Genomic DNA, 23,848 nt, shown 5'->3' on the forward strand with positions numbered 1-23,848 from the left:
TTATTTCTCGCACGTGCTCTCCCTAAAAGATACTTTGACGTCTAAAAATAGTGGCGTTTCGTCATGAGCAACTCAAGTGAGACCAGAGTGCCCCGGGGAATCCAATAAGAGCCACGTGGTTTACAGATGAAAACGAGGCTCAAATACAAGATGGCGGCAAAACTGAACCAAGCTTGAAGAGTGATAGTCCGTCACTTTTTAAGCTACCATTATGGCAACACCTGTTAAAATGTGAGTTTTAGCAACTGTAAAATGCCATTAATTTTAGCTAATTCATTATATCCTTGGCTATCATGCATGTGCTGGCATTACGCATATCTGATGCACGCGTATGACGTGACAAATCTTGCTCGTGCGTGGAACAGCATAAGTAATTAAGTCAGCATGTGCGCTGGTAAACTAGTGGCCCTCGATCTAATAATCCTGTGTTTTCACGAGAGAGGTTTACTCAGGGTTTTCATTAATTTTTCAAGAAGAAGGGCATCTGGTATAAAGATAGCGAGCTCCTAGGGGGGTCCGTGGGCATGCTTACCCGGAAAGTTTTGAGAAATTGAACTCCCAGGAATGCATTTTCCTTGATTCTGGTAGGGAAATTCTCATTTTGTCATTAGTCCTCATTTACACAATTCTACTAGCATTAAACAGTGCTAGACATTACGGAATCGCTCGCTTAAAGTAAATGCGTTACGCATTCCATTTTGGTTTTATTGTCTGGCGCTTTTAGCTTTAGCAAATAGCGTAAGTCCTGAATTTATGTTTTCCTATTCAGCAGATAGAAAAATGATTTTTAAGCCTGTGTTGCAAAACATTTAGCGTTTGATAGGATAGTCAACTAAAGCAATTGCGTTACGTGTAAATTTCATGTTAAATGCAAATGCAAAATAGTGCTCATGTACCAGCATGCAAAACTTGAAATGTATTGAATTACTGAAAACTAACCTTTTGGACACAATTGAAAAAAAAATTACCCAGGCTGTCTTTGCTCACCTGGGTAATTTTGACTATTTTAATGCACAGAACGGTGAGTTGCGCCTGCATGTACTCTACTACTTTAACAGAAAGGAAACGCTTACACTCGACAATAAAAGGGAAACAGCAGTTCAGGATTTCATTGCCTAAACATGAGTTAATTTAGCTTTTTTGGCCCGTTGACTTGAAACTTTTATTAGGAGAAATCTTTGTCTATTTTTCTCTTACTTATTTGCTGAACACGTAAGCACTTGCTGCCAAGACGTCGCAACAATGTCTGCTTTTCCTCAGTTACCGTTGGTTACTGAGCTGAATCATGCCTGATGAGGGGTTCAACTGTCGACAAACCTAGGTTGGCTTACTTTTGATTTAGTTGCCATTTACCGAGGTTTGCTACTGTGTTTACACAATTAAGAATTTCACTTCAGTAAAGTTAAAACAAGACCAAGGTAAACACAGGTTAAACTACAAATAACATTAATTACTAAGACAAATACAGCAAATTAAAAATTAAAAATACTAGAAAATAAGAAAAAGTGTATATTAGAATTTTAAGGTAAAAAGACATTTATACACATAGAAATTAGGCTAAAAACATATTTTAGGAGCAGTTTTAAAGACGTTAACAGTGTCTTTCTTTCCTACATCAAGTGGAATCACATTCCAGAGCTCAACTCCACAAACTTAAAAAGAGTACTCCCCCCCCCCCCCTTTAGTTTTCCTATTATAACATGGACACACCATACAGGGACCACGGAGAGGGAGGGGCTAGTAAGGCTGCAGCCTTACCACTTTTATTGCTGGGATTTATTTTCTAGGGCTCAAGATGGTGCACAAATCCAAGATAAATGGCAAAACACTGACCTTAATGTTCGTTTGTATTGGCCAGATTTTTTAGCACTACCACTCTATGTTTTAGCCCTACCACTATAAAATGGTCTCCGCGGTCCCTGGTCTACAAAGCAATTTTTATGTGACAATGTTTATGTGACAAATATATTTGATCGTGTGGATGGCACAGGAAATATTTGTCAACAGTTCAAAGGTAAGTGTGCCAGTGGTGACACTGGACAGAAACAAGGTGGAGCTGCTTAGCGGTCCCCCAAAAATGTGGTGCTTAAGAACGTATTTGCCACATTTTATGTGACGAGTTGTCTACACGAGCAATTTTTCATTCGTGACAACTTTTACTTGTCACATAAAGCTAACAAACCATTTTTTTAGCCAAAATTTTTATTATGTAAAAATTGGCAAATTTTCCTCATCTAAATGAGTAAATAAGAATTGTCTCATAAGAACTGTCACATAAAAGTTGGTAGTGTAGACCAGGCTTAATTCCTATTGAGTCACCATACATGGTAAAAATTCTCTTTCGATTATATTTATTGAAAACTGGATCATTCAATAAACAAATGCAGTTCATTACTGAGTGTTTGACAGTGACTTGGAAATCAAGCAAATGATGTTTTGACATCAAAGTAATAATAATGATAATGATAATGGTAATGATAATGATAATGATAATGATAATAATAATAATACTATAATTTTATTGGGCTTTGACGTCAAAGTAATAATTATAATAATGATAATAATATTAAATAATTTTTTCAGCAACAGAATTTCTGAATTTTTTTTACCAGATACATGTAAGATTCAAGTTTGTAGGAAAAGGTACTCAATAAAGTTAATAAAAAATAAATAATAATAATAATAATAATAATAATAATAATTATAACAACAACTAAAAAAAGTATATAAAGGTCTGTAACTTGGCGTATGTTTATCCTAAAAGCATCAAACATGGTCAAATGACTACTCTCAATGTGGTCTTTCATGTGGTGGTGTCAGTTTATCGACTGGTGAAAATTTGAAACTCGCCCCAGTTCCCTGCGCAATTTTGGAATGGCCTATAATCTGCAGATTCACTCAGTGTAAGAACATTATAGAATATACAACAGTAATGTAATGATGACATCTTAGAAGTATTCTAAATGAATTTGTTTTATCCCTCAGTCTTGTTTGCGGAGATGTTTGTGGAAAATTCAACATTCTGTATGGAAGAGTGAGGAACATTTTGAAGAAAAACAAGGATTTTGAGGTAAAATTGGATCAATGCATATTCTGCTAAGCAGAAATTCATAATGCAAAGTCTGTGTAGATGTGCAGTATGCATATTCGTGAAGTAGATTGCACTAGTTGAAAGCAGCCATGTCATTAGGGATTTCTTTCATAGGTTAAAGCATTAAAACCATTGTAACTTGAAATTTTGCAATCATTATCCTTAATGTTAATTTGCTTTGAGTACTCTTGTTCCATGGATTGATACCCAGAAATCTTGGTGGGGGCCACTAATCCTGTCATCGCACTTCACAGGCCTGTGATGTCTGTTACAGTGCAGCTCAGATATAAGCGAATCAAAATATACGCATAATTCAAGTCAGCCAAATACGCGTATATGTGTATGCATATACGCAAGTACACGTATAAGGTATACGCATGTGTGCCTCATTAATATGTATGAGCTAATGTATTGTTTGCTCTTTTCTTAATGGTAATTGTGGTTTCAGTGGCTTGAAAGCTTGCCACAGAGCAAGAGAGAGAACTTTCTTTAGTTTGGATATTTTTTCGCATATACAGTATAAGTGTGTATGTCTTCAGACTAGACTTAGCTGAAACAAACATTTTGTAATTGGTAACTCTATCAAGAGAGAGAGTATTTTGCCATTTGGATAGACAATTTACAATTTACCGGTTTCTACCAAATAAAACCGGGGATAGACGCTTCAACAATCCCGTCTTCAAAGACCAAACAATTTGTGCCAAGTAGAAAGAACAGAAAGATAACGTTTTTCTTTGAAACTTTGATAAACAGTAAAATTATTCGTTCGTCAAGGAGAGGGTATTTGTACTGTGTGAATGAACAATTTGTGTCAAATAGAACCAGAGATCTATTTTCTTTGACTGGACCACGGAACACTTCAGACAATAAACACTTCACAGTCAAGTGATTTGCTGACGCATGCGAAACACAAAACTCTTCCTTGTGATTTCATTCCTATTCTCAAAATTAACTGGGAGTTAATGTAAAGCCAAAGGCGATATTTTCGTTTAAAAACTGTGATGACTTCTTGCAAAATAATTCTTCACCCCAGTGAGTAGTTCACTAGCCGTAAACTGTAAAGATCTGCAAAGTAAACATTACATGTAATATTCGGTAAATGAAAACAAAGTGTTAACATAAGGAGTTCAAGTGACTGTTTCAATTTTCTTCCCAACTTTTTGGCAGCTAAAGATCAGGCAAGTGTCAATAAATGGTGGTTTGTCGGTGAATTTGTGAAGCAATTGAAAACTCAAACTATCATATTGTAGCTTTCATTGATGTTTTTCACAATATGCAAATTTTGCATTGAAGCCTGGCACTTTTTCATTCATTCAGAAATGTCCGTTGTTTGTTCAACAAAGCTTCATATAAAGAAAACTTAGGGAACGCATAACACAGAGACATGTGATACGTGCATATATACGCGCATGTGCGCGTGTTGACACATGTGTATACGCAAAAACACACGTATAATACGCGTATGCATAGTTTGTTTATATCTGAGCTGCACTGTAGTTTCAGTACTTGCTAACATATCGACTAATGTTTCACAAGCTTGTGACTTCAGTTTATTAACCCAAAGGTAGCAAAAGTAGATAGAACTATGTACGGGTACAGTTCATGTATACTCAGTGGGGGAAAGAAAAAATTAAGATCTACTGTACGTTTACCATTTAGTTACATAATTGTACTCCAGCGTCATGTTTATGAATTAAATTAAATTAAATACCACCAGTGGAACCTGATTAATGTCGATACCAAAGGTACAGGCATAAGTGTCTGTATAATTTCCAGTTGTTGGTATTAAGCAGGCTGTCAGAATAAATGTCATAGGTACATGTTTAGGGAGAACTCGAAAAAAGCTGTGGATAATGTCAGCTTGTGTTCCCACATTGTAGACACCATTTCCCGTTTCTAGGGCCTGATGGGAACACGCTACATGTTTCCTATTTCTTAATTATTATTAGTTAAGTGTGAGCATTAAGCTGGTTGCTGAATTTTTTTTTCCCTCACAGATGTTGCTGTGCACTGGAAGTTTCTTTGGAACAAGCCAGGAGTCTGAAAAAGAATGGGAAACATATATGTCAGGGAGCAGTTCAGGTGGAGCTTTTTATTAATTTCATTACGTCACAGGAATACTAACTACTGTACTTACACATGATATTTTGGAACAGTACATGTAAATAAATGCTTTACTTGGTGTCATTGCAAATAACCATGATTATAATCATTACACAAATTACATGTAGGAAACACGGCCCTGTAAAAAAGTTTCTGCCAAAAGATGTATTTAAAAATTTTACAACTCAGTAGAAACACATCAGGACATAATGATTGTGTGAGCAAAGAGGTTTTACATTTTTATTGGTGATCAAAATAAATTTATTTATTGATTTGCCTTTCATTTTCTTGCAATACAAGTTTCCGAAAAGAAAAATATAACAGGTTCTCCCTGTTTCTGTTCTGAACTTCTGTTCTTAACTTCAGTCTGTAGAGGTCACATCGTTAATTAAAGCAGGAAGTGTGCTTCAAAATTGAAAACATTCTTAACTAAGCATTCCATTCCCACATTGATGATGTGAACTCAACCTATCTCCAGTATCTCATAGTCTGGTGATAAACAGCTAACCATCCCTCTCCTCCCAGAGGTTTGTGCCTTTGTCATAGAAATCTGCTGTTTAAAGTGGGTGTAGGTGTGAAGTTGAATGGATCAATCAGGTGCTGTCCCTTCCACTAAACAAATGTATTTTATGCCTGCTCAGTGATTTAGTTGGCTGATAACTTGCCTGATCCCTTGGCCATCGTGCAAGTGAGAATGAAAAGGTACTTGCCCAGAAGGAATATCTACTTGCTGGGACAATGGGATGGTACTTTTTTCGAGCCTTGCTGCACTCACATTACTCAGCAGATTCTCCCTACCCAAAAAACCTCTTCAAGCTTTGAGCCTCTGCTGAGGAGAGAGGTCAACCATATGGCAATCATGTTCTCACCACCTTATTTGTCAATCAGTGAAAAACTGAATTGCAGGCTGTGAAAACTCAAACAGATCTTGGCAGCTAGCTTGTCTGAGCAAAATTATTTGAGATAAATTTACCTATTTGAATTACATGTAATGTTGGTCAGAAACATTGAAATGTAATAACTCACCTAAAAGAATGTCCACAGTTAGCACACTGGCAACCCCTGTTTTATGAAGTGCTATATACTGTACAATGTAAATGTACATGTGCATTTGGTGATCTTCTTTGTTTTGTTCTCCAGTTCCTATTCCCACTTACTTACTGGGACCAACTGAAAAACAAGAAATGAAGCACTACACAGCAGTTTCCTTGGAAAATGGTGGAGAACTGTGTGAGAATGTGACGTACCTAGGTAAGAATATATGGTGGGCAGTAAATAGCTGGTATTACAGTTATCAGTGGTTTGACTTACAAATGAGGCAAAAGGGTCACTAATATTCTGCTCTGTGTTGACCCTTTAGCCTTGTTTGCATTTCACCACAGAATCAACTGTAATAACAGCCAATCCAATAAATTTAGAAGCATGCACAAGGACTTAGGACAGTGTCGGTAGGGGAAGGGAGGGTGTGGTGGACAATCGGAAGAGGATAGAAGAGAAGAACCATTGATCTACCTTCTCTTCCCATCATTAGCTTCCTGCACACCTACTTCTTCCTTACCGTTCATTCTCTCCCCCTGGTTGGGAGACTGTGGAGAAGAGAGCTTGGGCAGAACAAACTAATACAGGATTACTAGTAAATTGCTTGAAAACCAAGCACAATCCTGGGTATCAGCTTGAGATAACCCCTTAGTCTGGCATAAAGTTCCTGATGTCATTTTTCAGAGACTAGATCTGGAGTTGGACATCAGTCAGCGACAGGACTGATGCTGAGGCAGTCCTTAATTTAGCTCCCAAAACGAACCAATAAACTAAAAGAAATGAGTTACATGACTTCTGTACAATGGATAAAAAACAAGAAAAGAACAAATTTAGAATTTTTTCTCATGTCCCAAGTTGTACTGAGTTTAAGGGTCCATTAACTGATCTTTTCAAGCCGTTGCTAAGGAAAATTTATTCTCTTATAACCTTGCAATTTTTACTCACTTCAGAATTGAATGGCTTGGTGCAAGACTGACGTAAGTGACTTTTTCGGGTGAAAAATGATTTTTTTGTTCAAAAGTGCCCGAATTTTTGCGTGTCGTCTTCAATTGAGTAGAAGAGCATAGCCCCGTATATTTTTTTAGCTGGTTTGCACTTTGTCTTCGGAAAAAAAGAAAGAAACATTAGGACAACGGTGACTTCAAAACAATAATACACGGCCGCAAAACGAAATGGATGAACATGGGCCTTAGAGAAAGATGAGCCTATAGCTTGACAGTTACAGTAAAGGTAATATAACCCCACGGCTAGCGTTAGACCTAAAAGCAAACCCTAACCCTTGGCCTAGGTTTAGCATTTAGTGTTAGGGTTACCGTTTTAGTGCTAGGGTTTAGGGTTAAGGCTAGGGCTAGGGCTAGGGCTAGGGTTAGGGCTAGGGCTAGGGCTAGGGCTAGGGTTAGGGCTAGGGCTAGGGCTAGGGCTAGGGCTAGGGCTTAGGGTTAGAGTCTCTAAACACTTTATGGTAGGGTTAGTTCTATTTTGGTGCTAGCCTAGGGAAAATAATAAAACAAGAAAACGCTTCGTTTCATAAACACAGCATGCATGATCGGGAATCTAAATAAAGTCAACGACCAGTGTCTATTAGCGGTGGTTACCTATCTTCTGAGAGTGAAACGTTTTTCCATCAGTGAAAACATGAAACTCGTTTAGAACAAAAAAGAGTTCGGTTTGCATTCTTTCGAAAAAAAAAAGTGAAAATCACTAGCGAAATGCGACATTTCATAGGTGCATGTAAAACGTTTTGAAATGCAATGTGCTATAACAGCGATGCTTGCCATTACTTTGACTGCGTGACGAACAACAAATACCTTATAAAACATATTTCGTGAAACGTTTTGCAATCAGTGAAAACATGAAACTCCTTAAGAACTAAAAAGAGTTTGGTTTGCATTCTTTCAAAAAAAAAAAAAGTGAAAATCACTGGCGAAATGCGGCATTTCATAGGTGCTACTGCGATGTAAAACGTTTTGAAATTCAATGAGCTATAACAGCGCAGCTTGCCATTACTTTGACTGCGTGACGAACAACAAATACCTTATAAAACATATTTTGTGAAATGTTGCCACAAGGAATTAACGCTTGACATTCGAAGAGAGATGATTTTTCCAAATTACAGTACTTGAACGGCTGAGTCAATCTGAAATTGCTCCGTCTCTGCGATAATTAAATACCCTGTATATTTGTGAAAACACTGAACTGAATCTAAGCGGGAAAACCGAAAACAAACGGAAAATATATAGCAAAAGGAATGGCATATTTAAAGACAAAAGACTTACACTGTTGTCTCTTTCTCTCGCCATCTTCTAACCTCACAAACAAATCATTCCATTGGGATTCCATGATAATAAAGGCAAGCGATCGAAAGCCGCTAGTCCATAATATGATTGGTGTTTGTTTGCCCCAGTTCCCAAAAGGTCAACTGTCACACTGTAACACAACAATGGTCAACAATCGCGACTTTGGATCAATCATTTCTCTTACATGAAAACATTGGCCATTTATTCCTGGAAAGAATCGGGGCTTAGGGCTATTTTTGTCTAAATGAAGTAATACATTACTTTTCTCAGTGAAAAAAATCTTTTCCGTCGATTCTGTTTCAATTAATATTCCGTTGGCTGAGCGAAATGTAAGTTTGTCACGTTTTCCATTGCCGACTGAGATCGACTGACAAGACCTATCGAGATGCATTAAAGATTATTATGGGATATCCCTGAGCAACTTCAACACGGCAAGGCCTACGGGCCGACTAAACAGATTTTTTTAGAGTCTAAAAGCACTTCTTTATTTCCAAACGTTCTGCACAGCAACATTTGGCAAATGGGCCACTTCTTGCCATCGACTCATTTTTTGGCATGAGAAGTGCTTTCAAACTCCTCGCCTGGCTTCAGTGTGCCTTCGACCGCTTAGCGATCTTGGAACAGCAACACATCTCGCTTCTTTGAGATATGCTAGTGACTTACGGGTTTCCGGACTTAATGAAGTCCTTTCACCGCCAGGCGGGCGCAAATATGAGTCAAATAAGCAGACTTCATGCAACAGGTGAGGTTTCAACTTGTCTGATCGAAAGCTTGACGTTGTCTTGCGCGCCAAAATAATGTAAACGCAAGCTTACGTCACAACGTAGTTGAAGAAATTCATTTCCAGATCCCGTCTTTGAGCGAGTAAACTTTCCACTTTGTTTTGTACATCAGGCGAAAAAAACAAGGAATACAAACACAGGGCAATGTTTTCCTATTACGTTGGAGACCACATGCAAAAATTTGGGCGCTTTTGAATGAAAAATCATTTTTCACCCGAAAAAGTCACTTACGTCAGTCTTGCACTAAGCCATTCAATTATTTCATGTTTTTTCACTTTTCCATCATCAGTAACACCAGTGATGATGTCAGCAGGCCATGGCCATGGTCATGTGACTCAATCTGAAAAAATGTAAACTTAAGGCTTCCAAGCATACTAACACTTTTTCGGAATTTTTTCCCTCGATTTAATATTTTAACTTTAATCTCTATTATGCTATGCATAGATTTTGTTTCATTTCAAAAAGGTCGTTTTTTGAGTCAGAGAATCTCAAAATATTGAAAACCTTGTAGTTTACGGGAAAAAAAATATGATTTTACAAAAGGAATGCATAGTTATGTTTTCAACATTGGCTTAAATCATTACTGATCCAAAAAAGCTTGATTTAATGAAAAACCACAATTCCTTAGCATTGAAAGAAACTGTGATGTCTATTGGAAGTTACCCTATCAACATGTGTGTAGTTTACACTACCAGCTACTCGATAAGAGCAAATGAAGCACATGAAAGCCACAAAGAGATGGCTTTTCTTTTGCTTTTGCACTTGTTTTTCCGTTTTTCTTTTGGTTTGTTTTTGCTTGTACTTTGTAACCGCTACTTTGAATTTTGTGAAACACAAAGAAAAGACATCTAAAATGTAACGGAATTTAAAAGTTTTTGAATTGTTTAAATATTCTGCACTCAGGCTGACGCAAGTGAAATTTCACCTCCTTAGCAACGCGCGTGAGCGCACGCATAAATCAGTTAATGGGCCCTTAAATTAAATTTTGTTAAATTACAGACTGTACCTGCCCTAAAGCTGTGGCATTATTTTTTCAGGTAGAAAAGGAATCTTCAAAACACAATCAGGATTACAGATAGCATATTTGAGTGGAGTGGACAAATCTGATGCTCCTGAGGTATAACAGATTATGTACAGTAGATTCAAGGAACATTTTGGGTATTTATTTCTTCTTAGAAAATAGCCCAGTGGAAATATGCACGCTGATTGGTTTAAAATCGTGTTTCTATTAAACAATTATATTATGAGCTCAAGATTTCTACCGCGTGATAGTTGACAACTATCACGCACAGAAATCAAGAGCGAATAATCGATTGTTTTAGTATAAATCTACTAGTAGTTTAAAACTTTATCTAAATTCTCTTCACAGTCACTTTGAAAATACCAAGAAGTGGCCGTCATTTCATCAACCAGGGCACACTGCTATGCTACTCGCTATCTATCACAGATCAGATAGTGAGTAGTGTAGCCAATCAGAGAATGGCATTTGTGATAGAATGCTAGTAGATTTACGTGATTGTATAATAACAAACAATTAGATTATGAGCTCGAGATTTCTATTGTGTGATAGTTGGCTGGTCAACTATCATGCTTAGAAATCAAGAGCGAATAATCTAATTGTTTTTGGTCATTCTAAACTTTATCTAGATCCTCTTCACAGACACTTTGAAAACGCCAAGAAATGGCTGTCATTTTGTTAACAAGGGCACACTGCTACGCTACTCACTATCTATCACAGATTATAGTTTGCCTCTAAATTTTCTCCGATTCTTATTGGTTTAAATTGATCATGTGATGCGATAGTGTTCTCGCAGAGAGACACTATTAGCCCATAGTGCCTGTCCAAGGAAAATACTTGGATGTGCTTGTCCGTCAAAATTTTTCTGTAAACAAGCTGAGTTATGGAAAATAAGCATTTGAAATTGTATTAAGTAGGTTTTTGTGTATTTTCTTTTTCAAATTTTACATTTGGCTGTCACAGCTTTCATCTATAAAAGTTGAAAATAATTCAATATGATTTTTGAACTGGCACACGGAAGAAAATTTAGTGGTGAACAATAAAGACAATAGAGTGTTTATCTCTTGGAACTGTCGGTCTGATAGTTGCCCTTGGAAATTTGATGTTCTGAAAACTGGCATATTTGCCCTCGAAGCTTCGCTTCTTGGGCAAATATTTGTTTTAAGAAGATCAAATTTCTGCGGAGCAACTATCAGCCAATAGTTCCTCAACAGAAACACTCTGTTGTTTAAAAACATAGTGGGTAGCATAGTCAATCAAGGAGTGACATTTGAGTTACACTAAAACTCAACAGAAACACAGAACTAGCATGAGATGTAGCATGTTGACATAATGATGGCCCGAGCAAAGAGAATTTACATTTTGATGATCAAAGTAAACAAGTTTTTTTTTTTTTTTCGTCATGGTATTTTCGAAAAGAAATAGAAAAAATGTTCCCCGTGTTTTTAGCGAGTTATAGAAACGCTTGTGATAGTTTGGGAGAACTCGAAAAAGCTGTGGAAACACTTGCTGCTCAGTTCATCTTCCCACAGCATTTCTCGTTCTCCCAAACTTCCACTCATGTTTCTATATACATGTATAACTCAAAAGGCTTAACTTTTCCATTTCTTAATTATCAGTGGTTTTTCTCCTAGGAGAGACCTGTAAAGAACCCTTCTAAGTTCAAAATAGTTTTTATTGCTGCTTTATATCTGGTTAAATGAATTTTAAATCCTTCTTAAGTACATTTCTTTTAATGTGTGCTTGTCATTTTTTCTTGCTTTTTTTTGTTCTGTTTTGAATAAAGGAAGGTTGTCATTTTACTTATGATGATGTGACATCGTTAGAGTCTCTGTGCGAGGATGACAGTTTTAAAGGGTTGGACATTTTCATCTCCTCATGTTGGCCAAGAGGTGTTTCACAGTTTGCAAAGCAGCCAGTAAGTTTTAATGAATAACATGATTTGAGCAAGTGACATTTCCAGTGGGCATGCCTGATACAATGTTTAACTGTAACATTTTAATTAATTAATTTGTTGACTTGTTTGTTTCGTATGATGTTGTTTAGTTGTACAGTACTTTCAAAGTTTTCAAACTGAACCAGTTGAATTTTTGCATATTTCCTTTTCTTGCTGATCATGGTAATGTATACATGTACTTAGTGAGGCAACAATAATTGAAAATTAAACAAGGTCAAGAAATTTGGAAGTATTAAAAAATCTACTTGTCTTGGATGACCTGACAGCAACTCGTTCAAGCGCTGAGATGTGGAAAATTTTGTCAGAAGTTAGTCTGAAACTACATATAATGGCAATTGAGTTATGTATTCCCCTCAGTTCTATATGTCTTGCTGGATTGATCCGTTGAAGCAGAAACTGGCAGAGAATTGTCTTAATAAGTCTGATGTTGAAAATTTGTCCAAACTTTTTTAGAACTAATGAACAGTGACAATGGTATGACAAGCAGCCCGTTAATGGCCAGCAGCATTCTGCAAAGGAATGTCTCTGGGAAATAATTGTCAGAAGATCTGCATGATCTTCCAAATATTCTGAATGAGCTCTATGAACATTCTTTGGAATAAATTGTTTTTGGGCTACATATGTATTTCCAGCTTCTGTTCTTTTCCTTAAATTCAAATCTGTCTACTCGCAGCTCGTTATCTGGGATGGCAGTTCCAGAAAATATCCAACTCCCCCACAGAAAGGATTAGAATATCGTAGGGGGTGGGAGGTTCTCCAAGACCAAAACATTTAAAGACAATGTATCAAGCATCATAGAATGTCCAGAGGGGTAGGAAGGGGGGGGGGGGTGGTTAGGAAAAATCCCTTCAGTGGGGGAGGTATGGATATTTTGTGGGACTACACAATACATTGACATGCTCATAGCCTGGAATTAGAATGCTGCATATTATTCTTTTGTTAAAGGAAGGCATTGATCCTGACAGCTGTGGTTCAAAGTTAGTGTCCAGGCTGGCAGAGAACCTGAAGCCAAGGTACCATTTTGCTGGTCGCGAGGGAGTCCATTATGAAAGAACACCTTACAGGTAAAGAAGGAGCCTTTTGCTAACAATTTAATTACCCTACATACAGGATTGTACACCATGTAAATGCATTTACAAGTACACTGTTAGAAGTGAAGTCATCTTTTCAAGCACTTGTGCATGAAGTTCAGGTAAATATAAATACATGCATGTGTGGTGTTTTGTGTCTCCTGGCACAAAAAGGCGATGATGATGATAATGACAAGAGTTATGATGATGATGATGATAATGACATTGATGATGATGTGTACATGTGATGATACTGCTCAGTGTGATTGCAACTGTATTGCCCATGATTTTATTACATTGTCGTGCATTATTTAGTTTCTTTATTTTTTTTATTGGTCCACCAATTGGCCACATGACTTGTACACTGTATACAGTCAAAAACCCGCGTGTAAGAACCTAAACTTTTAGAAACTTGTTAGGCTAAAATTTCCCACTTCAGCACCCTTCACATAAGAACCATTCAAGGCTAAAATCTCAATACAGGTTCTTATTTTCAAAATACGGGTGTTTTTTATCCAAATATAACACAGTACATGACATGCAGTACAAAAAAAGGTAACAAAAACTAGCCAGAACACTGGCATTGTTATAAGCACAATACTGTACTGTGAATGATTTAATATAAAGGCCACACCCATGGGTACAAGTTGGGTTTTTTTTAAACAAAAATTAAGAACCTGATTAAGAACCGAGGTAGCTTAATTCCAAAGTAAAAGCCGTCTTGATCTATATAAGAACCTATGGAGACTAACTCGAAAAAACCTAGGTTCTTCTACTCGTGTGTTTTTACTGTAGTTTAAACGTTAAAAAGTTGCTGTACAAACTGAGGTGATGTAGTAACTACTTCACTCTAATTCAATTCAATTTTGGTTAACTTCAATATGAAAGGAACCATCAAGTGTTACTAGAGGCTGCCCAACATGTGACAAGGTTCATTGCTCTTGCCCAAGTTGGGAATCCAGACAAGAAAAAGGTAAATGAAAGCGTGTGGAAATTTCTGTACAGTTTGATTTTCGGGTTTAAAAGCTAAAATTTACGTACTGTACGTCATAAAGGGACACCTGTGACTACTCAGTGTATCATACTTTTTCATGTAGTCACAGTCATCAGCAGTGACCAAACAAGCAAGCAAACCAACAAACAACAAACAAAAGTCAAGCAAAACCCCAAACAGAACACAAAAAGCGGGGTCTAAAATGTAATTAATGTCAAAAGACAAACTAACAAGTAAATGCACAGAAAATGTCTGGTGTTAAGTATTACTGGCAGTTACAAGTACTCTATCCAAACCTTAAGGTCGGTACATGTTGTGGGGATGTGAAGCGGGGACAAGCTCATACCTGTGTTCTGACCTTAACAGCTACGCAAGCCTACCAGTGCCTGCACTGCGTCGTATTTACTACTTCGTGAGGCTCTATAACTATTCTATTTGCAACTGATTTAGCATGGCTGTCAATATACCTGGTCAGTTTCTAGTTATTAGAACGTTGTTCTTACAGTACATGTACGCATTCAATATCGTACCTATGGCGTCCATGGACAAGAACGAACTCGTCAAACAGCCGCCAGACGTCACGGAGTTTCCATACAGGAGAGTGCTTACTGGTGGTGACGTGAACACGGCTGATAAGCGCGGAAATGTTCAGCAACAAGTGAGCACTCCTGAATCATTTACATTTACATTCGGATTCTTACAAAGTCACCCAGTGACATGAGTGCAAGATGGAATGAACATTGGTACATTATAGCAATCACTATATATACTGTGTGCTGACTCCTCATCATTGTAGCAATTAAGGATTATCGTGACTTGTCTTGCAGGCCACAACGGCCGGTCAGAACTTCTTTTTTGACATGAACAACACAGGAAGGCCGCAGGGACCTGGAAACAAACGACACAGGGACTATCATGGTGAGCAGTGGGCAACGATCACGCCCCTCTGGCGTGACGCGAAAGAAATCGCGAGAGAAGGAGACAACGCTGCATCACTTCTCAATTGTCACGCATCACACGTCACGTTAACTAAGATATAATTAAATGACTAAAAAGGGTGTAATAAGCAACCAAGAAGTGCATGTACATGTAGCATGCATAATTATGATTCGCAGGAAAAAAAGGTATATTGTTATCAATTAGGATATTCTATTGTTTTTGGAAAAGGTTCGTTATGTTTATGTCATGAACGTGAGCATCCATTGCAGCATGCCAGGATTTAAAGACGATTTCTAGTCCGTACTGCGCAGTCTCGGCACCCTAATGTTTATAAACATTGTAAGTCTCACTCGATGGAATGCGATCGATGCTATTCGTTACGAAACACATACCTTATCTTTGAGGCCTTTCAAATTCTTTTTCCAACAGCCTCATTGATTTTTACAACTGCGAAGTTGTTTTATCAAGTGATATGAGAAAGAACGAAGCATAACGCTTCGCATCCATAATGGCGGTTGACATGAAACTTTGAGTTTACTTCATGTAAGTAGTTGCGAAATGTTTACATTTTGTGACGTCTTACACGAGTCAAAACAGAAAACGTAGACAAGCTCTCGAGAGGGCGTAGTACGGACTGGAAATCATCTTTAAGAATCTTTCCACTTGACAGCCTCATTGACAGCCTCATTGCCTTAACTTACGAACCATAAATGTTAAATTTGGGTAAAAACATTTTTTTTTTTGTTTCGCGTATTCAACTTCAGTAGTGATTGAAGGCAATCATTATTCCTCGTGACCTGTGCTAAAGAACGTGCCCGGATCAGCTGTTTAACTTGGAACGTAAATCCACTTGATGTTTTTACATGTTTACTTGTAATACTTCACTGATCGATCTTTATCATATCCATGCATGCAGGTGGTGAAGATGGTGGCCCAAATAAACAGCCAAGACACCGCAAAGGACCACGTAAGAACCGTCCAATATTACAAATAATAGACCCTATTCATAAATGGCTGCCAATTTTAAGTTCTTTTGTATGTATTTAAATTAGCCTCACTAAACTCGTTTGAGAGTAAATATTCTTTTGAATTATCAACTCATAAACCAGGTTAGTCAGGCTAATTGTAATACACTGGAACCTCCGGTTGCGACCACCTCTCGTAAGCGACCACCTCTTCTCAGCGACCAATTTTCCAAAATACCAAACGTTTCCGAGCCAAATCACTATGTTTGGAACCTCTCGTAAGCGACCACGTCTCGTAAACGACCGCGACCACTTTTAGAGCTAAAAGTTGAAATTTTCTTTTGTTTTTAACCTTCCGTAAGCGACTGCTAGACAAATAATAGAGTAGAAATTGTATGATAAGGTGTTTTAACATTATGGCATTCCTGGGTAGAACAATAGAAGTACCGGAGAATGAGAAGTACCGTTTTTTTTTTTTTGACTTGTCACAATTCACATGAATAAAACTTAAAAATTTAAAGAAAAAATACACATACACTGTACTCTGATCAGTCTTGAAAGAGACGACCTTAAATGTCTTAAAATTACCATATGCTAATGAGGCCAAATTTTGACCCAATACCACCTCCCGTAAACGACAACTTAGGCTTGGCATTTTGGGTGGTCGCTTACGGGAGGTTCCACTGTACTTACAAAAGAATTTATAATTGGCAGCCATTTATGAAAAGGGTCTATATACCCTTTACGAATTCTCGGTATTGGAGTGGAATTAGCTTGCAAGCGAGCCTAATTCGGGGAGTCTTTTCAAATGCAAATGACATTAATCTCTTTTTAATGGTATTCCCCCGCGTGAACCTCCATTGCAAGCTAGTTCCAGTCCAATACCGAGAATACGAATAAGGCCTGTTATGCTATAAAATTATTCCCAGAGGAGAAAGACTTTGTGACATTCCGTAACGTTACCTGTCTCCTATTGCATGACGTACAACGCTTTTGTGAGTCACGCTGTAATGCTTAAGGGGACCACACTCACAATTTTTAAACCTTTGCAACAGTTCATCTATATTTTGTATTTTCGTTCCCAGCTCCCATTAAGGGTCCCTGTTGGTTCTGTCTGGGAAGTCCTGAGGTCGAGAAACATTTGGTGGTCAGTGTAGGAGATGATGTAAGTACCTTGCTGTCAATCAGTTGGATCACCTGTCTAGGGACTTTATTTCAGTCATGCATTGTCATTCAAGTGGTACTTCCTTCACAATTCATCTTTATTACGTTCTTGCACAAAATTTGCTTGGCTTTATACTTAGATAGCTGCTAGAATAATCTAGCCCTTTTGACTACTTTTGGTATCTGAAACAAACAATGTTCTCGACCATTTACTGTACTTGGAAGTGATCCCCTGTGTCAAACTTAACACACTGTAGGAAAGTAATATTCACACTTTGACTTTTATTACATCTTGTTCTTGCTCTTCGTGTTCATAGTCTTATGTAGCCTTGGCCAAAGGGGGTCTGGTACCTGATCACGTGCTGATCTGTCCCATCGCCCATTTCGAGTCAACAGTGAAATTGACAGAGGTAAGGAGCTGGCTTCGTTTAGAGGCCCTAGCTTTTATTTCTTTCATGTAATCTCCAAACATGCCTAGAAAAGTTTGTAGAGGCCATTGAAATGAAGACACTTGGACTGACGAATATGAGTTGATATTTTCGACCAAGATGTCTATTGCTATATCTTGTAATTACAGTGTAACAGTTCAGTCTGCCAATAAAGTTTGCCACTATAGTGTATCTTTATTTGTTGTGTTTTTAATTTTTGTTGGTTTCTTTGTTTTTCTTCAGCCCAGGTACAATAGCCCTTATCATGGTCTTTTTGTATTTTTGGTTGTTTTTTTTTTGCATCATAGCGTAATCCAACGTGAATGCGAGGCAATCGCAGATATGCACGATGGCGTCTTTTGACGACAACTACCAAAATTCAAGTAGTTTTTCCTTTATTATTTTAAAAATCTTGAAGCTGCAGTGGGGTTTAAATAACAGTTGCCCTAACTGCAGACGCGAGAACAAGAGAAAGTGAAGGATTCTGATAGGATAGTTGTAGGCCAATGAAGCCACCGTGCAAATCGCCTCTTTCCAGCAATTTTGTAGTTTCTACCCGGAAATGACTCGCATACACGCTGAATTTTATTTTAATACGAATACGAAAAATTAACCATGAAAAGGGGTATTGCAAACTTTCCCCAACAACTAGAACCGTTATCAAGGTGGCACCACGGGGAACAAACTTCTAGCGCTCTCTCTTGCTCTTCGAATAACGCAATTTTTTGTTGTTTTCTCAGGAAGTTCTCATGGAAATTGAAAAATATCCTTTCATATGAATTTTTAGTCAGTGAAATTGTGGGATTTCGTGTACAGGCTAAACTAAAGCTGCTATATCTGGTTAGGTTCTTTAACTTAAAACAGATACAAGAGAGCTCTTCGAAAATTATTCCACAGTGAAGGGAAATCCTGTGTTATCTTTGAGAGGAATTTTTACACGCAGCACCTCCAGCTCCAGGTAATTTAGTACTGTAACACTGCCGTGTGTGAAGATCCTGTGAACATACCTCTGATATATTTTGTGTGTGTGTGTGTGTTTTCACTTTTACGCATGTAGGAAGGGAAGTGTCAGAGGTCCACATGTAAGCTAGGTATGAGCGCGGGCTAAAACTAAACGTACCGTTCATGAATGCCCATCGTGGATCCAGTTAGCCCAAAAGCTAGACATGGAATAAACTATATTTGCTTTAATATGGACTGTAACTTGTATACATTGTTGTTTTAGTGTATCTTTATCATCTTCTCTCTTATAAGTTAAACTTTTTCAGAATTCTTGGAGGCTGGAGTCAGTTGCCTTTCCTCCTTGCGTTTCAAATCTCAAGACGGCACAAGTTCTTAGTCCGTACTGACTACCACAGCATTCTATGCACGGTCTTTGAATTTGGTGGAATACCAACACGATAGATACAAAAAAAAAAAGAAAAAAACTAGTTAAAAAAAAACGAAGATGTCAGGAGTGGGGTTCGAACCCACGCCTCCATTCGGAGACCAGAACGCCCGCTCCCATTGTGTGCTGGGAAGGTGATTAACCTTGAGTCTGGCGCCTTAGACCGCTCGGCCATCCTGACAACTGCTATAGACTATAGCGGATAATGACGTTATTAATTAATGTGCTGTCCATAGGTGATACCAATACCTCGCACGGATGTGGAAGAGTTAAAGGATATTTTTAGGGAACACGGAGATTCTAGTTCCTTAGCGATGAGGGACGTGGCGGCCAACACAGAGCTCAAGCAGGTGACGCTCGTCTATAAGTAGACTGTGAGTAGTCTCTCTATTGCTCGAAAATCCGCAAGGTAAGAACGCAAGCGAATAAGCGCGCTACTCGCCACTCCCGGCTTCGCCTCTCGCCTCTGCTCGTTCGCTGACCTTTGCACAGTGTTTTGCGTTTGTTTTCCCGCGGATTTTAGAGCAAAAGAGAGACTGTTCGCAATCTAATGCATAAGTAACTGATATTACATGTAATATTTGACAATATGCGTCTGTGCATCTGTCTGTCTGTCCGTCCGTCTGCCCATCCACCTGTCCGCGGATTTTCCTCCCATGGGTTTAATATGAAGGGTTTTTTAGATGTAACACTCTTGCTGAGTATGCTTACAAGAGGCCCCGCGGGACATCTGGTATTTTCGCGCGCGTGAGGTCAATATGTTAATAAGACTAGCAGTTTAAATTCTGTGGCAACGGTCAAACTAACATCCTTCGAGTTATATTAGAGCTAGTCATTGTCGCTGTTCTTATAATTTCCTTTTCGCGATCATCGTCTACCAGAGGTCAATCATTCATTTCGGGAAAAAGCTGTAAGTTTGTGTTTTTCGGGGTTTGTCCGTTCAGCCGGCTAATGTTGTAAATAATTGTTTATTTTTGTTCTATTTTCAGTCAAACTCGTTGTCGTGAATAAACTTAAACGTTCGTTCTTTTTTAAAACGATGTTTGGAGACCGATCGAGATTGGCTTGGCGATATGGCGGTAACATTAGAGTCTGTCGGTATGACCTGTTATTTAGGTTCATTTAAGCAAAGCTTATGAAACCCACCAGCACAACAACAACACAGCATCAGCAACAGCTATAACAACGAGATCAACAGTAACGAAAACAACTGTTTTAGCTTGTTTCTATCTTTCTATAACGTTGTTTGTTGTTCTTGCAGGTTGTGCCAATAGGAGCGCCTTATTTTGTTGTTGAATTTGATAACGAGGAGAGACTGCTTCACAGAGTCTCACTGAAGATGCCTCTACAGTTTGGAAGGTAACTTAGTCCCGTTTTGTTTCACTGCCACACCTTCTTAATGTTAACATACCGAACAACAAGGCTTCTTTCCTAGCCGATTTGTAATCGTCTGTTTCGAGTAACGTTTAAAGCTGCTGCTTGCCATTTAAAGACGTGAGAGCTCCTCGCAGTTTAGGCGGTAGCGAGAATCCTAGAAAATATTTCAAGCTTGAACGGGATATGTACCCTTCTGTGATGTCCCTAAATCTTCATATTATATAACGTTTGATATGTTTGATTGCATACAGCAGCTATTTTTCAAGGGTCTGATTCATGTTTTTGCAGTTGCCGTGAATGCACTTGGTAAAGGCAACTCAGATTTTTACGATAACTACGGAAATTCTCGCGCGCTCATTGGCTAATTTTAATTGTCAATAAGCGAACAGACACATGACTTTATAATTTATGCGATGCGGCAACGAGCGAGAGCGGACAGTATGACAATTTGTTATCGTTAAAAGCAATTTGAGGTCAGTTTTACATGCGTCTGTCCTGTTATTGACAATGAATTTCGTCATAACATTGTCAAAGTAGTCTGCAGATCCAGTTGGCTATCCACAGCTACTTTGACAATGTTATGACGAAATCAATAACAGGACAGACGCATGAAAAACTGACGTTGATTTGTTGATTTACGGATGAATCCATACAACTTTAAAAACACATGCTAAACGTTAACTAAAGGATGTGATATAAAAAATGTTTGATATATCACGCTCTCTTGCAGGGAAGTTGTCGCCAGTCCCTCTCTTCTCAACTTACCCGACAGAGTGAACTGGAAAGATTGTAAAGTTTCCGAGGACGAGGAGAAGAAGATGGCCGCCACTTTTAGAAAGAAATTTCAACCGTACGACTTAAACTTGAGCTAGTATCGAGATGGAACTCAAACCGTGAATGAACAATGCGACATCGGTTCCCGCTTGATTTTTCACACAAGATGTTCTCCAAGGACCAGCCGATGCTGAAACACAGACTAACACGTACAACACGTGTGCCCCTGTACAGCTTATAGCAGAACAATATCCCAAAGCGCACTGCGTAAAGGAACGATTATTTCATAACTACTTTAGTGTTTTCTCCGAAGTGAATATCAAAGCCTTAACGTGCTAGTTTTCTTTCAAGTTGCGTTTAGTTTTGGTCAAAGATACTCATTGTGGTGAATATCGTAGGACTAGGAACCCATCTGAATTGTTGATTGGGATATTTAGCAATTGTTCCACGAGCGCGCGTTGGATATGAAATGATACATAGCCAACGAGGCGTGTAGCGCCGAGTTGGCTATAATATCATCTCATATCCAGCAAGCGGAAGCGGAATGATTGTTTTATTAAAAAAGCGCCAAAAATATAGAAAACTAAAATAAAATAAAAGTAAAAAGGCCCCCCAAATATTCACGCGTACGCTTACCATATTTGCAAGGAGGGTGGGGGTAGGGGGGTAGGGGGGGCTCCGTCACGGCCAGGCTGGTCAGGCTGGGGACATGGCCCAGGCACTGACCTATCTGCTGGTGGTTTGCTGGCGGCCAGCTGTCAAAAGCTGGGGAGAGGGGAAGGTGTCTTGTACTGACACCCCCAGCTAGCTAGACGTTGAGTTTTCAGTGTTAAATAAGCTTGATATTGACTGTGTTTCTGTGTATTTTACTTAGTTGTTGAACCTTGTTTGAGGGTTCTGTGTTGACATGGCACCCTGTTGGCGTGGTCCATGCCACGTGCATGCGTGACGGGCCAATCTCTTGGCCAGGGGGGTGGTCAGATGACTTCTGGCCGGTGGGACTGTCTTTGACTTGAGTCAAAGACGGGCATGTTTTTGCGAATTCGGTCAGATGTACTTTCCACACAAACGTAACAGTGGATATCGACCCAAAATAAGATTGAATGCACGAGGTTAATCGTTTGGGAGAATTAAATTGCGACGGAGAAAATGCTCCATCTTAACCCCAGAACGAATAGTTACCTTTTGAACAAATGGCCAAAGACACCAATATATTTGATTTTCGCTCTCTCTTTTTTTCTTCGGAAAGGTTGTTTCAAATTCTGAATTATTTTCGAATCCATAGTCAACCCATATCTCTTTATTTTGACGCTCTCAATTCCAAGCCCGCTCTCCCCTTCCAACCCAACCCCCCCCCCCCCCCCCGCCACTTTCCGGGCATTTGACATTTTGTTTCGATAAGGTTGCAAATGCCCTACTGTAGGCCGGGTAGCTGGTGCATACAAAATCCCCAGGGGCGGGCGGGGGGGGGGGGGGGAGGGGCAGCGAGAACAAGTGCAAATGTCCCACCCATGGGACGGCGTCAAAAAGTTTTAAGTATTTCAACAGATATTAAGATGAAACTTTATTTTGCCTTATAAATAAGCTTATACCTTACAAGCAAAAATATGATCGGTATTTATCACAAAAATGTGAATAACTTATCTTCAAAGGTTTCATTAAACATTGTAGGCCTTTATATCCCAACCAACGAGCCACAAATTCCCATATTAGTCCCACTAAATTCGTCAACTGAACTGTTCGCCATCACTTCTCGCCTCAATTTTCTCGCACGTGGAGGACCAGCATGAACTTATCGGGGTGGCGGTGGGGCACGAGCTAGTTTCCAGTGCATGGGCTAAATCTCAGAAAAAAGAATTTATATTTACGTTCTTTACGCAGGGTTAACCCTTTTGATGTTTAATTAATAAAGCAGGCTTGTGTTTTTGAAAAGTACCGATGTATAGTTCTTTGTCTTTGACTACATTGTCAGATGTCCCAACGCAGGACAGCCCTTTGCGAGCAAATTCCCCATGGCGGGGACCTACTGCTCATCAAATGCCCGGGAGGTAGGGGTGGATGAGTGGGCTTGGAATTGACAGAGCCATTTCGGTTTAAGAATGGATTACTTCAATCATATATGATGATAGTTCCCTTCGCAGCTGTTTTTTGACTTCTCAAACTCATTAATAATTCATCAAGTTAAAACAAAGAAAATCACAACCGCGAAGGAAGTTTGGATACCCGGTTTAGTTAGCATAGGTTTTGACGATTTTACTTCTCCGTTCACTCCTTAGTTATTGTTTCGATTGAGAAGATATATCAAACACTTGAGACTGTGTATCATCGGTTATCCAGTCATCTCGAATTTCGTCAAAAATATTCCACTGTGCGTGGTATTTTCAACTCACTTCTCGGTGTTTGGATGTCTCGATGAAACATTGTCTTTAGGGTTTGATATACTTCTTCCTGCTGCCCCTCTGCA

At 38.7% G+C, this 23,848-nt stretch overlaps 1 protein-coding gene and 1 non-coding gene across 3 annotated transcripts; one reads left to right on the plus strand and one right to left on the minus strand.

Moving 5' to 3' along the window:
• The first annotated feature begins 80 nt into the window (after window positions 1-80).
• LOC145499405 (CWF19-like protein 1) lies at window positions 81-22,043 on the plus strand. Of its 2 annotated transcripts, XM_081478919.1 has the most exons (19): window positions 82-231; window positions 1,788-2,014; window positions 2,986-3,070; window positions 5,089-5,173; window positions 6,335-6,445; window positions 10,349-10,428; window positions 12,116-12,247; window positions 13,232-13,350; window positions 14,245-14,329; window positions 14,856-15,008; window positions 15,178-15,268; window positions 16,206-16,256; window positions 17,340-17,419; window positions 17,736-17,828; window positions 18,587-18,609; window positions 18,711-18,804; window positions 19,470-19,583; window positions 20,495-20,592; window positions 21,341-22,043. In XM_081478919.1, exons 4-19 carry the CDS (start codon window positions 5,089-5,091, stop codon window positions 21,480-21,482), a joined length of 1,551 nt encoding a protein of 516 aa, XP_081335045.1. In that variant the 5' UTR covers window positions 82-231; window positions 1,788-2,014; window positions 2,986-3,070; the 3' UTR covers window positions 21,483-22,043. The 2 variants fall into 2 exon arrangements, with proteins under 2 accessions (XP_081335044.1, XP_081335045.1); XM_081478918.1 differs by lacking the exon at window positions 1,788-2,014 and having other exon boundaries at window positions 81-231.
• Window positions 19,295-19,414, minus strand: Trnal-caa (transfer RNA leucine (anticodon CAA)). Its single transcript has 2 exons — window positions 19,377-19,414; window positions 19,295-19,340 (listed from the first exon to the last, which is right to left on the minus strand). It is a non-coding gene; the product is annotated as a tRNA-Leu (tRNA).
• Window positions 22,044-23,848: the final 1,805 nt, after the last annotated feature.

The sequence above is a fragment of the Orbicella franksi genome, chromosome 10 (genome assembly GCF_964199315.1).
Source record: "Orbicella franksi chromosome 10, jaOrbFran1.1, whole genome shotgun sequence".
NCBI classification, from domain to species: domain Eukaryota; kingdom Metazoa; phylum Cnidaria; class Anthozoa; order Scleractinia; family Merulinidae; genus Orbicella; species Orbicella franksi.

Bases quoted from the DNA above. Each gene is read 5' to 3' on its own strand.
- LOC145499405 (XM_081478918.1), top strand. From the start codon at position 212: ATGGCAACACCTGTTAAAAT. The intron at 5,174-6,334 runs GTGGAGCTTTTT...TTTGTTCTCCAG, and splicing joins TATGTCAGGGAGCAGTTCAG to TTCCTATTCCCACTTACTTA. The intron at 13,351-14,244 runs GTAAAGAAGGAG...TCAATATGAAAG, and splicing joins TATGAAAGAACACCTTACAG to GAACCATCAAGTGTTACTAG.